The 16,879-nt window shown below is 39.8% G+C and overlaps 1 protein-coding gene across 1 annotated transcript in view; it reads left to right on the top strand.

Annotated features, from left to right (window-relative positions):
• The window catches only part of lmbrd1 (LMBR1 domain containing 1), a 170,812-nt gene that overhangs the window by 37,571 nt on the left and 116,362 nt on the right, over nucleotides 1–16,879 (top strand). The window contains exons 4-5 of the mRNA XM_080448670.1: nucleotides 9,307–9,404; nucleotides 10,516–10,583. Of these exons, the coding sequence (XP_080304796.1) occupies nucleotides 9,307–9,404; nucleotides 10,516–10,583 (166 nt within the window). The remainder of the gene's footprint in view (nucleotides 1–9,306; nucleotides 9,405–10,515; nucleotides 10,584–16,879) is intronic.

The raw sequence follows: 16,879 nt of genomic DNA, 5'->3' as shown, positions 1-16,879 counted from the left end.
AACATTTTCATGTCAAGGACCCCCCAAAATGATATGTATTTGGCCGCGGACCCCCATCTCAAAATATTTTGCTCCAGGGACCCCCCAGAAGCAAAGATTTGAGTTTAAAAAAAAAGTCGCTTTAAAATAATAATATATACAGTATATTCAAAGATTTGCACACAGTTTCACGATAAAAAAAATAATATAGCAGATCTACAAGCTCGTAGCGCGGCACGAAGTGACGCGCTACGAGCTTGTAGATCTGCTATTTTTGAATAGCCAAAGTATAAAACAATGCTTTTTTAGCTCAAAACTAAAATGACACGGATGCTTTCCCGGTCCTAGGTTTTAATGAAGGACATCGAATGGAGGACGCGCTTCCACTATGCCAGCCATGTTGCTGCTGAGGCATATCCTTGGCATGTTTTTGAGTGGTGCTAGCCACTCCAATCCAAGGAGTGACTTTGTCCTGGTGTGTGTGTGTCTGTCTGTCTGTGTGTCTGTGTGTATGAGCACGGCCTCTCTGTATGTTTGAGCACAGCCTCAACAGCTGCGGCTGATTGCAACACAAAGATGCAACCAGTTACACTAATTATACACACACACGCACACACACACTCACACACACACAACACACACTTTTGAGTAAAAATACTTAATGAGTAAAAATACTTAAAATGAGTAAAAATACTTAAATATTAGTAAAGATACTTTAAAGTTCCTAAACTGAGTAAAAATACTTTAAATGAGTAAAAATACTTAAAAGATGTTAAAATGAGTAAAAACACGTAAAAATCAATAAAAACATTTTAAAGTACTTAAAATTAGTACAAATACTTTGAAGTCATCAAAGTCTGTAAAAAGTAACTAACGAAATGAACTCATGAAAGGCACCACTCTCTTCACACTGGTGTGATTTTTTTTGTACTTATTTGAGGTTTTTAGGATGCCTCTTCGCCCCCAATCCATTAGCTTCAGAAATGCCCCCTCTCTGCTTGAAATGGCATGGTTGTTTTTGTTTTAGCCTCACCTGTGCTTCATGAATTCCTAATGTTTCAGAGTGTTAAGGCTGATTTGCAGATCTGCAGGTCTCCCATTTTGAGGCGTGCAACACTGTCACACACAATGCCATCAATTAGTATTTAGTAGTTTCTCTAAAACAGGGGTTCTCAAATATTTTTGTACCAGGAGCCCATTTTATGAGCGACATTTCTGATGAACCCACTCTTGATTTTATAGTGCAATTTCGAAGTTGAAATAAAACATATTTTAAAAGAAATCGGTATTCTTGACCAGGATTATTTATTATAAAATACATTTATAACGCTGTGATTTTAACCCTTTAAGACCTGGATCGCATCCGTGTCATTTTTTGATTTGAGCTTAAAAGCATTATTTTACACTTTGGCTATTCAAAAATTGAAGATCTACAAGCTCATAGTGCGCCACCGAGTAACGCTCTACGAACTTGTAGATCTGCTATTTTTGATTTTTTTTTAAAATGTGTGCAAATCTTTGAATATATATTGTTTTATATCCATATAGTATACAGTATAGCCTATATATGTTGACTTAAAACGACAACTACAATAGCAAAAACATAAATAAAATGCATTCACAGGTCTATGCTTTTCAGAAACAAATAAAAGAGACTTAACCCATTAATACCTGGAACGCATCTGTGTCACTTTAGATGCCTTTGGCTATTCAAAAATAGCAGATATACAAGCTCATAGCGCGGCACCGAGTGCCGCGCTACGAGCTTGTAGATCTGCTATTTTTGAAAAATCGATTGAATTTTTTTTTTTTTTTTTTTCAAAAAATTGTTAGGATTTAGAAGACATTTCTAGAATCTTCTCAGGTCTTAATGGGTTAATTGGAAGGTTACATGTTTCTTTGTCAATGTCATTATGCGACCCCACCGTCATACCTCAAACTCCCAGTTTGCAAACCTCTGCTAAATCCGCTCTAAAAGAAGCAGCTTGTACACAGGATAGGTCTGGAGGACCTTTATGTTTTAGTGCGTTAAACCGTGGCTAAAAGCAGCAGCTTGAACAGGACCAGCCTAAAGCACTGGATGATGTGAGGATATACAACTCTTTGTCCAGGGGGCTGATGTATTGCCTGCGCTTAACCCATTAAGACCTGAGGCGATTCTTAAAAAAAAAAAAATCCTAACAGTTTTTTGGAAAAAAAAATCAAAAAGTTCGTAGCGCGGCACTCGGTGCCGCGCTATGAGCTTGTATATCTGCTATTTTTGAATAGCCAAAGACATCTAAAGTGACACAGATGCGTTCCAGGTATCAATGGGTTAATGCAGCTGATGGATACAACGGCTCACTGGGTTTGGGGAATGTTCCCTGGTGCAATATTTACTTTCAGAAGTGGAATGTATTTTTCTTTGCAGTGCTACATCATAAATTCAATTGATTTCTATGGTCCGCTTCCCTAATTTTGTCTCAAAGCGGTAGTAGAAGAATGATAACCTGTTGAAATGTAAAGCATTGAACGAATTGTTCAGTCTAATTACGTCATCATTTGATGGGAAGGAACACAATTCTCTCAGCTGACTCGGCACACTTCAAGTGGCCTATAGATTCTAGATTCTATTTCTAGATATCTCTATACTGTATATCTAATAGGCTTTGATCATAAAAGCGCCTCCATCTTTATGACAGTGGAACTGGCCCTCAAACGCCCTTTCAGAATATTTTTATATTCTTGTTATTGTTATTTACATACCATTATACAAGTATAAGAGAGTAAAATGCGTGGGTTTTCGGCTGCACAACATTGCAGCAACAAGAAAAACTGCAAAACAGCAATAAAGTAACAATAGAAACACAGTAGGGGGAAAAGGGAATTCGTACTAAAAATACTGTAGAATAATAATTGCACAATGTAAGGTGCCTTTGTTTGTTTAGGTGCTGTGTCTACAGTATATAAATATGTACAATTATATAAAGTGTCGGGTGCCTGTGTGTGTGGGATGTGTTTACTTATATAATAATAGAAATAATGTCTAGTCTGTGTAAGGTGCTGTGTGTGCTCTAGGCCCTGCCTTAATAATTTGCATTATGTGTGTGTGTGTGTGTGTGTGTGTGTGTGTCAGTGGTGAAAAAACTTAAGTAAAAGTAGCAATACCACAATATAAAAATACTCCGTTACAAGTAAAAGGCCTGTGTTCAAAATGTTACTTGAGTAAAAGTACTAAAGTATTGGCATCAATATATACTTAAAGTACCAAAAGGTAAAAGTACTAAAATGTTTGAAAATAGCAGATCTACAAGCTCACAACGCGTCGCATCGCGACGCGTTGTGAGCTTGTAGATCGGCTATTTTCAAATAGCCTATAGGTATAAAATAGGGCTAAAGTGGTTAATGTATGTTTTATAATATATTATAATTATTATAATGTAATAATTTATATCCGAAAAGTAACTAGTAACTAAAGTTATCAAATATTGTAGTGGAGTAAAAGTACAATATTTGCCTCTGAGATGTAGTGGAGTTGAAGTAAAAGTACTGAATATTGGGGGAATACTTCTGTAAAGTAAAACATGCCTCAAAATTGTACTTAAGTACAGTACTTGAGTAAATGTACTTAGTTACTTTACACCACTGGTGTGTGTGTGTGTGTGTGTGTGTGTGTGTGTGTGTGTGTGACAGGCAGTCAGGTAACAGGCCGTTAGTGTGACTGTCCATTGTTCATAACTGATTGGTCAAATCTGTCCCGGGGGGCGGGGCCTGTGGTCTTTGATAATCCTACGAGCTTTGATGACACACACACACACGGGTCCATTGTGTATATCCTGGATTGGAGGGCAGCTCACATCCAGTGACGCACTTTGTGCTGCTGCACGCACACACACACACCGCCCCTCTGCAGCACTTTGCGCTCGAGTTAGCTCAGTTCAACATGCCAGGGCAATGATGCATCCGGTCAGGATGATCTATAAAAGTCCCGTAGGATCTTGTTGGGCCTCGTGCCGAGCATCTTCAGCATTGTGCCTCTCTCTGTAGAAGGCCAGTAGGAATCTCTGGGCTCCATACCAAACTTTCTGCAGCCGTCTGAGGTGAAAGAGGCACTGTTGTTACGCTCTTTTCACCCACTTGTGTGCCGGTGTGGTGGTGAGGTGAGGCCCCTGGTTGATGTGAACACAGAGGAATTTAAGGCTGCTGACTCTCTCCACAGCAGATCCGTTGATGGTGATGGGATCCAGCCATTTCTCTCTTCCTGCAGAGATGCACAAAAATATACACTATTTTTATTTTTATTTTTTTTACTCTATAACTGCCAGAGTGTATACATTAAAACACTCACCCACTGCCAGAGATTTTGAGATTTTCTTATTTTTTCAAGTAGTAATCGATCCCCTGATGGTTGCTAATCACTGAGGGTTTCACTGTGTGTCAGGCTGTCAGGCGGCATTAGCAGCCTATAGGTGCCCAGACGGCTACACCAGCCGTCCGGGCCACGCTATTTATTTTGGTCAATAAAAACCTCAATCAATCAATCAATCAATCAATCAAATAAACAAACAAACAACGTGTGGTCCATGATCTGCTCCTTGGTCTTGTTGATGTTGAGAGAGAGGTTGTTCTCCTGGCACTAGTGTCGGGTTGTTGACCTCTCTCCTGTTGTCGGGCAAACTGAGTGACCAAGTTGGAGCTGTGTGTGGCGGCGACGCGGTTCGTTGGTGTACAAGAGAGTAGAGGAGGAGGGGGCTCAGGACACAGCCCTGGGGGACTCCTGTGTTGCCGTTGGCCTGTCTGTACGTCCTGAAGTCTTATATCCTGTGGGGTACCTGTTATCATTCTTTACTTATCATTATACTGCTCTGTGAGTCTTGTTTGTTATATGCTTGCTAGTGTTGTTTTGCTAACAGAACAAAAACAATCTGTGTGGGAAGTTAACATCACCAGGGGGGCTCATGGATAAACATATCATCTATAAAGATTGTCAGAGCCATGCAGCTTAATCCATTAAGACCGGGAACGCATCTGTGTCATTTTAAGATTTCTTTGGCTATTAAAAAATAGCAGATATACAAGCTCATAGCGCGGCACCGAGTGCCGCGCTATGAGCTTGTAGATCTGCTATTTTAGAAAAATCTTGTTTTCTTTTCTCCAAATCCTTGAATATATATTTATTATTTTTTAAAGCTAACATTTGTAAAATATTTTGTTCCAGAGACCTCTAGAAGCAAAGATGTATTTATAGTTACAAAATCTTTGCTTTAAAAAATCTTTATTCAAAGATTTGCACACATTTTCACGATTTTAAAAGAAAATAGCAGATCGGCTACGAGCTTGTAGATCTGCTATTTTTGAATAGCCAAAGTATAAAATAATGGTTACAGCTCAAAACTTAAATTGACACAGATGAGTTCCCAGGATTGACTGGGTTAATGCACTCGGCAAACATGAACCCTAGTGATTTCGATGACCTCATGGCCTTTCCTCCTGCTGCTAGAGGAAAGACAACATAACAAATATGATTTTATTGTGCGTTTGTGATGGATGAGTAGATGGTTTGTACATTGTTCTGGCTTTATTAAACCTTGTGTAATCATAAGGAGATGAGGGCAGGAACTAGGAGCAACAGCTGACCAAATACATTATTTTAATGAATTGCCATGTTTCACGATTACATCATTGTGTAACATAAAAATCACAATATTGCAATGTAGAGAAAGAAGGCTTTGAGCTGCTATTTTTATTTTTGCGGCATTTATTCATCTGCTACTCTAGGTAGGTTTTGTAAGAGGTACAAAATGCAATTTCTGTGGGTACTAGTACTTCACAGAAAATGGCATTTTCTGAAAGCGTACATTTACTACATCTGGCTTCAAAGCTAAACCATCTCAAACTCAAAGAGACTCTTGACAGCCTGAAACAAACGATGGGCCCGAAATGCAACTGTAAGAGTTGCAAACAAACCAAAAAATGCGTAGGCACAACCACACACCACTAGAAATGAGATGAGAACTGATGAATAAAAACGGCAAACAAAACAGAAGCCAGGGAGGAGATACGACACAAGGTTATAACAACATCTACAGATAGATGTTTGGATTTCTGTATTTCACACAGCCCCAGTACTTTGATTTAAAAGCTACTGTCTTTATCTGTATTTTTTTAACCTTCTCCTTAACCCCTATATATATTCTTTTCAATCAATTTTGACAAGTCAGAGCAGTTTGACATGTTTTACTTTACTTTCTTTCTTACTTTCTTAATTTACATGATAAACTAGGTATAGAACATAGGACGTGAGAGAAAACATTTAATAAACATCCACAAACAACAGAGATAGAGAGATTCTGGAAATGGTCACAAGTTATGCAAAGTAATTAATTGAGTTGAATTGAAACGCTGTCATACATCACCCTCCATCAATCACATACTCCACTACAGATATACACAAGTCAGGCAATCTTTTGGACAGAAACTAAATATCAATTAACCCCAAGTGCCGTCAGAGTCTCAAAATAGGTGACAAATTGCTGGAAACTAGAAAATAACCTCTAATCGTAAATTCAAACATTTCCAAAAAAAGAACAGGGACACTAGGGTTCATGTTGTTGAAAGATGCTTAACTGATGAGGGAATGGACCCATAACAGAGGTCAATAAAAGCTAAAAAAATAAAAAAAAAATAAGATCCATTTTGTAATTGACTGACTGGGTGGGGCTGTGCATATTGAAATAATATGTCTCAAGTACACCCACTGGTTTCTGAAAATGTTTTGGGAAATGACTTGAATGTCCCCTTTTAGGAAAAGCACTTTGAATTTCACCCCCAGAAGGTCAAAAGGCTGTTGTATACTTAAATGAATGGCTTAAAATTTAAATTGTGATTACCATTGGGGGGGGGGGGGGTGGGGCACATCTGACCCATTTGTCTTTATTTTGAGGCCCCTAACACAGCCTTGTTATAAATTAATACCTTGCCCGGGACACCCAGAAACACACCCAGAAACACAGACACAGATAGAGATTCTGTGAATTAATAGATAGAAGATAGCTAGCCAAAAAATATGTCTGAAATTCTTACACTGCTCCTCTGTTTCTCATCCCACTTGCCTTCTAAGTGACAATTGGCTAAGAGCCAGTATACTTACTGTACTAAAGAAAAAAAATACGAATTTACTGTTACTTACGTTACAGAGCCAATGCCAGATTTACGCCGCTCTGAAGCAATTTTTGGTGGCGACAAAATAGGGGTTTCAACACTTTGCATCTCCGCAACTGTAAAATTAATTTCCCACAGAGAAAGCCGATGTGACTCCTTTTTCAGAAAAAACTTTTCTGAGTTAAAATTAGCAAATCTGCAAGGCCATCATGAACAGCTTCATCCAGAGTTCAGAGACTCCCATCCACTTGTCAGTGAACCCACAAAACACAAATACGATTTACGTAATACGTTTCCTAGCAACATGGTACACAGTAACATTAATATAAAACAAACAAAAGCAATACTGTTCATCATAGTAATGAATATATCTGTACAAATTATGTTAATAATAACTGAGGTCAACTGAGGTTTTACATAACATGGCCCAGAGGACCTTTGAAGTTACCCTTTATGTAAAAAGAAAAAGCAAAAATAAGAAGTTATTAGGAATTTGACTAATGTTTATATACACAAACAGCCTCATTAATTAGTTGAGCACTCAATGCGGCTCAACTTATGAATATATTCTTTACCGTAGGCAGTCAGATGATAAAGGTCCTCAACAACCAGTACATCAGATATTACCACTACAGCCAGCAATGTGCCAATATCCCATTTCCTCATTCTTCTCGCCAAACAAACTCAACACAGGAGCGTATGCATCTCCATTATCTCACAGCCAGCGATGTGCATGCATTTCATATTTACTGGATGACTTAATTCCAATCAAATGGCTCAAGAAGTAACTGGACAGAAAGTTGCCAAGCTTTTATGCGCTCTGGGAGGCACTCGTGTGGTCCCATTTTACGATTTGTTTTCCTAGTGGTCAGTAAAATGTTTAATTAGTCCCCTTTATTCTACTCTGTTGCCTCCATAAATCTATATTATTGAAGAATGTTAGAAGTTCACTAGCGCTCCCCCTCGCTCTGCATTTGAGAACCGGCATAAATTGAGCTGTCTAATTGCCCCGACGAAGATGTCGAGTACACAGGGAAAGTCTTTTGTTAGTATGTAGTTGGCAAGATAAACGAACACATTCACATCAAAACGTAATATTTGGTTCATTTTCGATGTAATGGCTGTATCCAGGGTCTGGCTGTGTCAGGCTTGCTTAGTCTTGTTTCTGTAGCAGTCAGATACTGTAGCTAGTATTATGAAAAATGCATACTTTTGCTATTGAGAATAAATGCAATCTGAGTTCTGTAAAGAATATAATCATAATCAAAAATAGAATCAAATATGATCATTTATTTAAAAAACAAAGTCTGTATCCTTTGGCCCAATTAATAATGCCATTGCAATCAATGCAATTTTAACCCTCCATTCCTAACATTCCAATCTTAAGCACACGAACCCTAGCATCCCTATTCTGTGGTGAGCATTGCGACATGTTGTGAGCTCCTAGATCACCTATTTCTGGTGAAGAGATTTAGTGTAGACTGTAGGGGGAAAAGGGGAGCGGACCCAACTACAGAGCTTTGGGGGGACCCTGGTCAACTAAGTATGTGGTTAACTATTCCATCCCTAGTTAAGTCTGGCTCTAAAATTTTAATTTTAATAGATAGATGCGCTACAGGGAACTGGGATTAGATCATGAGTTGAACCTGCCCTGCCCAGTCCCTGAAAATGTCACATTTTCCCTAATAGCCGTGGCCACATGTTAACCGGCTTTCAAGGCCCTTTTATGTCAAGGCAAGTTTAAGTTCTTAACTGTTGGCGCATTTACCTTAAGTTACACCAAAGCCTATTAGAGAATGGCATTAATTTCTTTTTCCTTCAAAATACCAGGAGATTTGATGCAGAGGGGGTAACAGGAGGGGGCCAAATACAAACCCCTGGGGGACCCCGGTCAACAAAGTATATAGGATTTTAAGTGGTTAAGTCTTAACATCCAAGTACTAACGTGTGCACTTTTGGCATTAAATCCCTGCTGTGACTTAACTTTGAGCTGCAGCCTTTGGCTTGTTCATTTATATTTCATAGTATTTTCAAGTAGTAGAAAGAAAATGTGTTTATTTCAGTATAATTAGGATATCACCGTTTTATTTTATTTTTTTCTGAGCATTTTCAATATTCAGCACACGAGCTGCACCAGGTGACTTGTGTTTCATGTCTATATTAAAAGTCTTTATTTTGTCTCCGCAGCCCTGTATTCCATCATACTATTCTGCGTCTTCCTCTGGATCCCGTTCGTTTATTTTTACTACGAAGAGAGGGATGATGACAGCGTCAACAGATGTTCGGTAAGACTGCATTTTCTTTCAGATGGGTAATTGTTATTCAAGACGGAATGGCTTCGCCACACCGGGGCCATGTTTTTCCCAATACTTTTTCACATTACGGTTGACCTTGCCTATGGGTGCCTATACAATTTAAATGTAGGTGCTCTATTTTCATCTTGAAGTCACCAATCCTTTTTTCCCCCTTTTTTCCCCGCACCTATCATTCATTTTGTGGGAAAATACAATATAATGGTAACCCATTATTTCATCTGAACAGCAACGTTTTTTTCTTCACCTATTTGGTATAATGTAATCATGAGGGACAAAGGAGACATGGGTGATGAGGAGAAATGTACAGTAGCAATGAAGTGTTTTGCCAGGTTTGACCAAAACATCCGTCTTACTTAGGCCCTTAAGGAGAAATTTTGAAATGCTGCCTATTTCATTACACCTGCATAATGTCTTATCCATATGGAAAATATTGATAATTCAGCCATATGCAGCACTGCTGTATTATGGAATGTTACACAATCCAAATTCAGTTGGGGCCCTTTAGAGGCCTATAGTATATGCTATGTTTGGAACCCTTTCAGTATAAGAAAACTGACAAACCTTACAGGTAGTGCCGGTATAGCTTCACTTAAAAAAAGAAAACAATGGCTGAAGAATAATGATAAAAAAAAGGTTAGTAATGACATTTCTGTGAAAACCTTTTTCAGACAAAAAGAGGAAAAGCTCAAAACCGTGTACCATTGTATCCTTATTGCGGAAATTTCAAATGCCAGTCTTCAGAGGGGCCTCTATAGTGGAAAGATGTAGTGATTATATGCCGCAGAGGTTTTTTCCCCTGCCGTGTGTTAGTTTTGAGCTGACAGAAGCACTTTCTCTCCAAGGAAGAGAATTCTTTTGAATCAGTCAATTCCAAAGCACTGTGAATAGCAGTGGGGACGAGAAGCTATCTCTGCCCTGTCAAACTGGCTCTAAAAACTACAACTCTCACTCCCCCCCCCCCCCCCCCCCCTCCTTTGTCCTTTACTAAAATGGAATACCTATCCTTCACTCACACGATGAGTAATTACGTTTGACTCGGGTTCGTGGTTTGCCACGGTTTAATTTCTTTCTTTCGTTACAGCAAGTGAGAAACGCTCTGAAGTACACCGTTGGGTTTGTCTTCGTCTGTGTGGTGCTGCTGTTGATTGGGTAAGTTGTGAGACGTCAATGAAGGTAGATTACCTCAGGGTGCAAGAGTTAATCGAACTAGGGATGTTAACAATTAATCTATAATCGATACATTGCTGTTAAGAATTTATCCGATAAAATTTTAATGTATCGATTTTCAATAAAATTGAGGAAAAAACAAAAACATATTTAATTTTCTTGGGCTAGTGAAAGTTACAGGTACAGGGGGCGGGTAGAGTGAACTGGAAACCGCAAGGTTCCCAGTTCGATCCCGGGCTCGGGGGCTCCCCCAGAGTTAGTGTCGAAGTGTCCTTGAGGAAGATGCTGAACCCCTAATTGCTCCCGATGAGCAGGTTTGGCGCCTTGCATGGTTTCCTCCGCCATCGGTGTATGAAAGTGTGTGTGAATGGGTGAATGTAATGCACAATCTATGTAAAGCGCTTTGCATAAAAGCGCTATATAAATGCACCATTTACCATTTACAGGTATGGTGTGTGTGATATCAAATGTGAGCTTACCATAATCACAGTAATCCTTAATCATATTCCATCATATTCAAGGTATTTTGGAGATAAATGAGACCACTCCATAGAGCCCTGCACTGCAGAGGGGAGGTGTGTGTGTCTGTCCAGCTGATGCTCGTTGATGCTCGTTAATGTTATATACATCAGGGCAATTATGTTTCTGCTCACATTTTCGGTTTCAGACAAGAATTGTACTTTTGGTCCTAAAAAACGCTGCTTATCAATTAATCGATCGATAATTGTATCAACTATCAATTAATGAATTAATCGATAATTTGCATCCCTAAATCAAACTAATCGATTTAATTGACTATAAAAAATTATTGATCATCGATCAAAAAAACACCCTTCTCGGTTATTCAATTAATCAAAAAAAGTTATTTTGGCACTAAACACTGTGGTATGACAGGACTTATCAGGGAACTAACAAACATACTCGATGGTATCTTCATCTTAATGTAAGTATTTTATTTCCCTCTCCAATCTGAAACGACTCATCCAGAAAATTGGAACAGGCTGCAGCTAGTGACAAACTAAACTTCCCGGGTTGTGTTTTTATTTATTTACTTATTTTCAACTGTATTGACCATACGGACGTGTACGTCCACCATGATGTCTAACCCATTGAGACCTGAGGCTGATTTAAAAAAAAAATCTTCTACATCCTAACAGTTTTCTGAAAAACGTATGTTTCTACAGTATACAGTATCAGTGGTGCTCAAACCATTTCATGTCAAGGACCCCCAAAATGATATGTATTTGGCCGCGGACCCCCCATCTCAGCAAAGATTTGAGTTAAAAATGTTTGCTTAAAAAATATATGTATATTCAAAGATTTGCACACATGTTCACGATTTTTCAAAAATAGCAGCTCTACAAGCTCATAGCGCGGCACCAAGTGACACGCTATGAGCTTGTAGATCTGCTATTCTAAAATGACACAGATGCGTTTCCCGGTCTTAATGGGCTAAATCTATAGCGCTTGCACAGTCTCATCCATGTCCCATTTATCCGGCGGTTTATAGTGTTTGTGTTCAACAGCACCACCAGCGCACAACATAAACATAATGGATTTCTATTGCAGCCGTGACAGTAACATGCTCGGAGGTCAGGTTATACAATTTAATGTGCTCTCTCAACCGTTAAACGGAGCACTAGGCACGGAGACCCAGGGATTGCCTGGGTTCGTGTTAACCCATTAAGACCGGGAACGCATCTGTGTGTCATTTTTAGATTCCATTTGGCTATTCAAAAATAGCAGATATACAAGGAGCTTGTAGATCTGCTATTTTTGAAAACTCGTGAAAATTCGTAGCAAAATCTTGGATTATATATATTTTTAAGCGAACATTTGTAAAATATTTAGTTCCGGAACCCCCAGAAGCAAAGACTTAAGTTACAAATGACCGCCAAAGAAAAAGAAAAAAAAATCAAATATTTGCACAACTTTTCATGATTTTTCAAAAATAGCAGATCTACAAGCTCATAGTGCCACGCATAGTGCACTCGGTGCCACGCTATGAGCTTGTATATCTGCTATTTTTGAATAGCCAAAGAAATCTAAAAATGACCCACAGATGCGTTCCGGGTCTTAAAGAGTTAAAACGCAGGGACACATGCCTATACGTTCACACAGGTTGAAGTCGGGAACGTTCGGGCGCTCCGCAGACAAGTAATTTAGTGTGTGTTTCTACCTCGTGAACTGGACCTATTGTAGCTTTGTTCTGGGGGGATTGTGCCCTTGATCCCTTGATTTTCAGTAACATGATAGCTTTTATCCGGCGCCGCTTTCCTTTTATACCTGGAGACAAAAGAGCACCAGGCTATATCTTGACTGCTGATTCAATGTGCTTGTTTGATGCTATATAGAGCTTTTGTGTGCGGTCTTCCAACCTGGCAAGACGAAGGGCTAAAACTCTTTAAAAGCATAATGTTTGGTACTTTGGTAGAAATCGAAAAACAGAAAAAAGCCGCCCACCAAATGGCTCTCTTTAAAAGGATCTATTAGAGTGACATTTCGAGCAACAAGGCTCAAAGTTACTTCAGTTGCACACTTGCCATGAGAATCCCCATGTTAAATACCCATAGTCCCCCATTTCAAATATATAGCATATTTAACACAGACTTATTCATATTCACAGGCCACATACATGCAGTATACAAAAGATGCATAAAGAAAATCACACTTTATGCAACTAATCTACCCACAGTAGTACTCAAACTGGACTCAGGCTCCGTACAGTATTATACTATCTATTAGAGGTGTATCTATCTATTTATCCAAACAGGTCTCAAAAGTACACTTGTAGAGTCTATAAACAAATGCAAACAATAAGAAGTTTGTCAACATTATAAAATATTATTTACTCTAGTACCACCATTAGGCCAAAGTTTCCACTTGCACACGTTTTATTCTCAAATAAACTACAGGCTGAATTGCAATAGAATTTGGAATTCAGAAAGGATGGACCCCTAGGGATTTTGGTGACCCCATGGCCTTTCCTCTAGAGCCACCCTTAGGCCAAACGTTCCACTTTTTGCACACAAGCCATCTCAGAATGTAATGAGCAAGATTGCAGTGAAACTTGCCGAGCATATTCATGCTACTTGGAAGACGGACCCTTAGCTATTTTTGAGTGATCCCGCTATCCTTTAGCACCACCCTCAGGTCAAAACATCAACATCTCACACAAGATATTACAGTATCTAAGAGGCGTATCCCGGGACGGTTTTTCTTTTTTTTTATTAATGTCTTTACATCTCAAACCAGAGCTAACACCAAGGTAGCGGTCGAGCTAGTAGCCAAGGGCGCTATAGCTCCATGCTGGCTAAATACCCTGAAGCCTTGGTGTTCATCGTGGGATGACAGCTGCAGACTCTAGGGTGTTCTGTGGCTGCCCTCTTTCCCTTCCATGAACCTACACATCCCCCCCCCCATAACACAGGAGGAACGATCAGCAGCTGCCGGGCAGGTGCAAGCCTGGCATGGCACCAGGGCCAGATGGCATCCCAGTTAAGGTGCTAAAGTTTTGTTCCATGGCGGTCCCTCCCTCCCGTCCTCCACCATAGTATATCTGTCCTACAGGACAGACACACACATTGAACCGGTCGCGTTCATTAAATAATCATGAAATGACTGGGAAAAACTGATCTTAACGCCAGTCGTCAGACCACAGATGGACCCCCCCCACCAGTTTGTCTACGGGGCCAAACGAGGGACAGAGATTCCTTCAACATCTGGAATCACCAGGCTACATCACTGCAGTCTTCTTTGTTGACTTGAGCTCCACCCTCAGTGCCATTCAGTGTCAGATGATTGAACATTGAACATCCCTTAACTCCTCATCCGCTAGAATCTAGCTGTTCACTGATCTAGCGGCTAGATCAGTGATTATCAAAGTGATAATAATCAGGGTTCCTTGGGAGGGGGGGGGGGGGGGATTGCAATGGTGTGGACTGGCCTTAAAGGGCAAGACCACTTTGGTAGAGGTTTGGGTTGTGTAGTTACCTTGCCATGATGTAACTCCAAAGGTGGGCAAGAAAAAAAAAAAAATTGCTCCATTGATTAGAAATTGATAATTCAAAATATGCTCTCCATTGACTTACATTGTATGGTAAAACAGCTCTCAAAGTCACTATTTTAGCATGTAAACGAACGCAAACAAAGTTGATTCAGACAATATAGAACATCACCAAACCCAGTACTGTTTTTTTTTTTATATCAAAATGTCAACTTCCTGTTGATTTTACCATTTTTAATAAGTAGAAAACCTGGACTGGATCCGCGGATCCGGATCCAGATCTTCAAATAGTAAAATCAACAGGAAGTTGACATTTTTATTAAAAAAACAAACAATCAGCTGCAGCTGTTGAGGCCGTGCTCAAACGGATGGACGGATGGACGGACGGACGAACGGACGGACAGACCCACACATTCGGTCAAGTGTAGGAGTGGCTGGCACCACTCAAAAAGTTTGTGAACTACTACACTAGATTCATTACTTCCATAGCAACAGACCATAGACAATGGGTGTCATCGCCAACATACTGAAGCTCCTCGGGATGGGGTCGTGTTCTCAGTTCCTTCCTATAACACCCTATACACAAATAACTCTACCAGCCCCTCAACCCTCAACACATACACCACATGCAACATGTTATTCTCGGACTACACAACGACCAGAACTCTTGTTACTGCCTCTCAGATCTCCAGTTCTCCCATCACACAGAGGTGCAGTGATAACCACCTGCAGCTGAACGTGGAAAAACGAAAGAACCGGTCATTAGCACATCAAACACACACAACAACACTGGACTGATTCAAGATCCAAGATTCAGGATTGTTCATGTGTCACTCACTCATAGTACAAGCAGTAAACCCATTAAGACCGGGAAAGCATCATTTGTCATTTTTAATATTTCTTGGGCTATTCAAAAATAGCAGATGTACAAACTCATTCGCTGTTTTTGAATAGCCAAAGAAATCTTAAAATGACACACAGATGCATTCCCGGTCTTAAAGGGTTAAAATATCACAAAAAGATAACGATAATACTCGATATAATGAACATAAAAAAAATACATAAGTAAATAAAAGTAAAGATGAGAATAGTACAGGTTAAGAAAGACCGTTAAGAGTAAAAACCCTTTAGCAGCAATGGGGAGTGTGCAGAATAATGTTGCAGAATAATTTAGTAGTCGGCTACATAGAATGCACAATACAAGTTAATCTCATAATACATAATGTCCTTGTTCAGGGCTCTGACAGCCTCAGGGGAAAGACTTACCGAGTCTTGAGCTCTGAGACAACTCAGGTGCTTGCCAGTCAGCATCGGCACAAACCAGTCCATTGCTGGGGTGATGTTTGTCGTTCGCCCTCAGCATCCTTTTTGCTCTGCTCAAACACCTGCCGTCGTATCAGTCCCACAGGCCTCTCTGGTCCCGGGTGGAGCTAGTCCTGTACCGTACCAGACTGTGATCGCCCCTGTCAGGATGCTCTGGGTGGTCATTCATAGTCTTTTGAAAAAATAAATCAGTTTAGTTTTCACCTCTATTCATAATCAATCCCAGAAAATATTCCGCGTGTTCTGCAAACTCATTCTCAGAGTCCATTGCACCCCACCTCCTGGTTATGGCTACATAAAAGCACAATTCAGCCCATCCTCTTGTACCATTCCCCCCTCCCTCTTTAACCTGACAATCTCCAAACAAAAACAAACTCAACGGCATCACACACGTACTGCCTCTAAAACTGTCTCCCTTCCTACATCCAAACTCTCAGATATGAATGACGGAGCCATCACATTCACAAGCCTGGCACTCCCAATAGCAAATGACACTGATCACCCCCTCAATCATCACTTCGCATTACTGCCATCTGGACGGAGATACAGGAACTTAAAATGGAGGAGAGCTCATTTCAGTTTTGAAAGAGTTTTGTCCCCTCTGCCATTTCAGCATTGAAACTGCTTCGCTGACAACATTTTGTGCTGCTGATGTATACTCAATGTATCTGTATTCTGCTGTGTTTACATCTGTGTGTTTCTAACAGACCCCCCCTCTGGGGCAATGGAGTCTAAATCTAAATCTTAAGGTGCCTTTTAAGGCCACGTTTTACTCGAGGATGCCAACTTAGTCGTTCTATTCCATTCATTACATTTTCACATAATTCTGCACATTAATTTCAACATGCTTTGAGGATACATATGAGAGGATGTCATGCTGTAGCTCCTTTTATGAGCAGTTTAAACAGTTCTTTATCTAGAAACATTTATGCGCAAAAGATGACACCTT

This window comes from Gymnoscopelus braueri (assembly GCF_963280865.1).
Source record: "Gymnoscopelus braueri genome assembly, chromosome: 14".
NCBI classification, from domain to species: domain Eukaryota; kingdom Metazoa; phylum Chordata; class Actinopteri; order Myctophiformes; family Myctophidae; genus Gymnoscopelus; species Gymnoscopelus braueri.
Note: the sequence above shows the minus strand (reverse complement) of the source record. Positions and strands in the feature narration are given on the sequence as shown.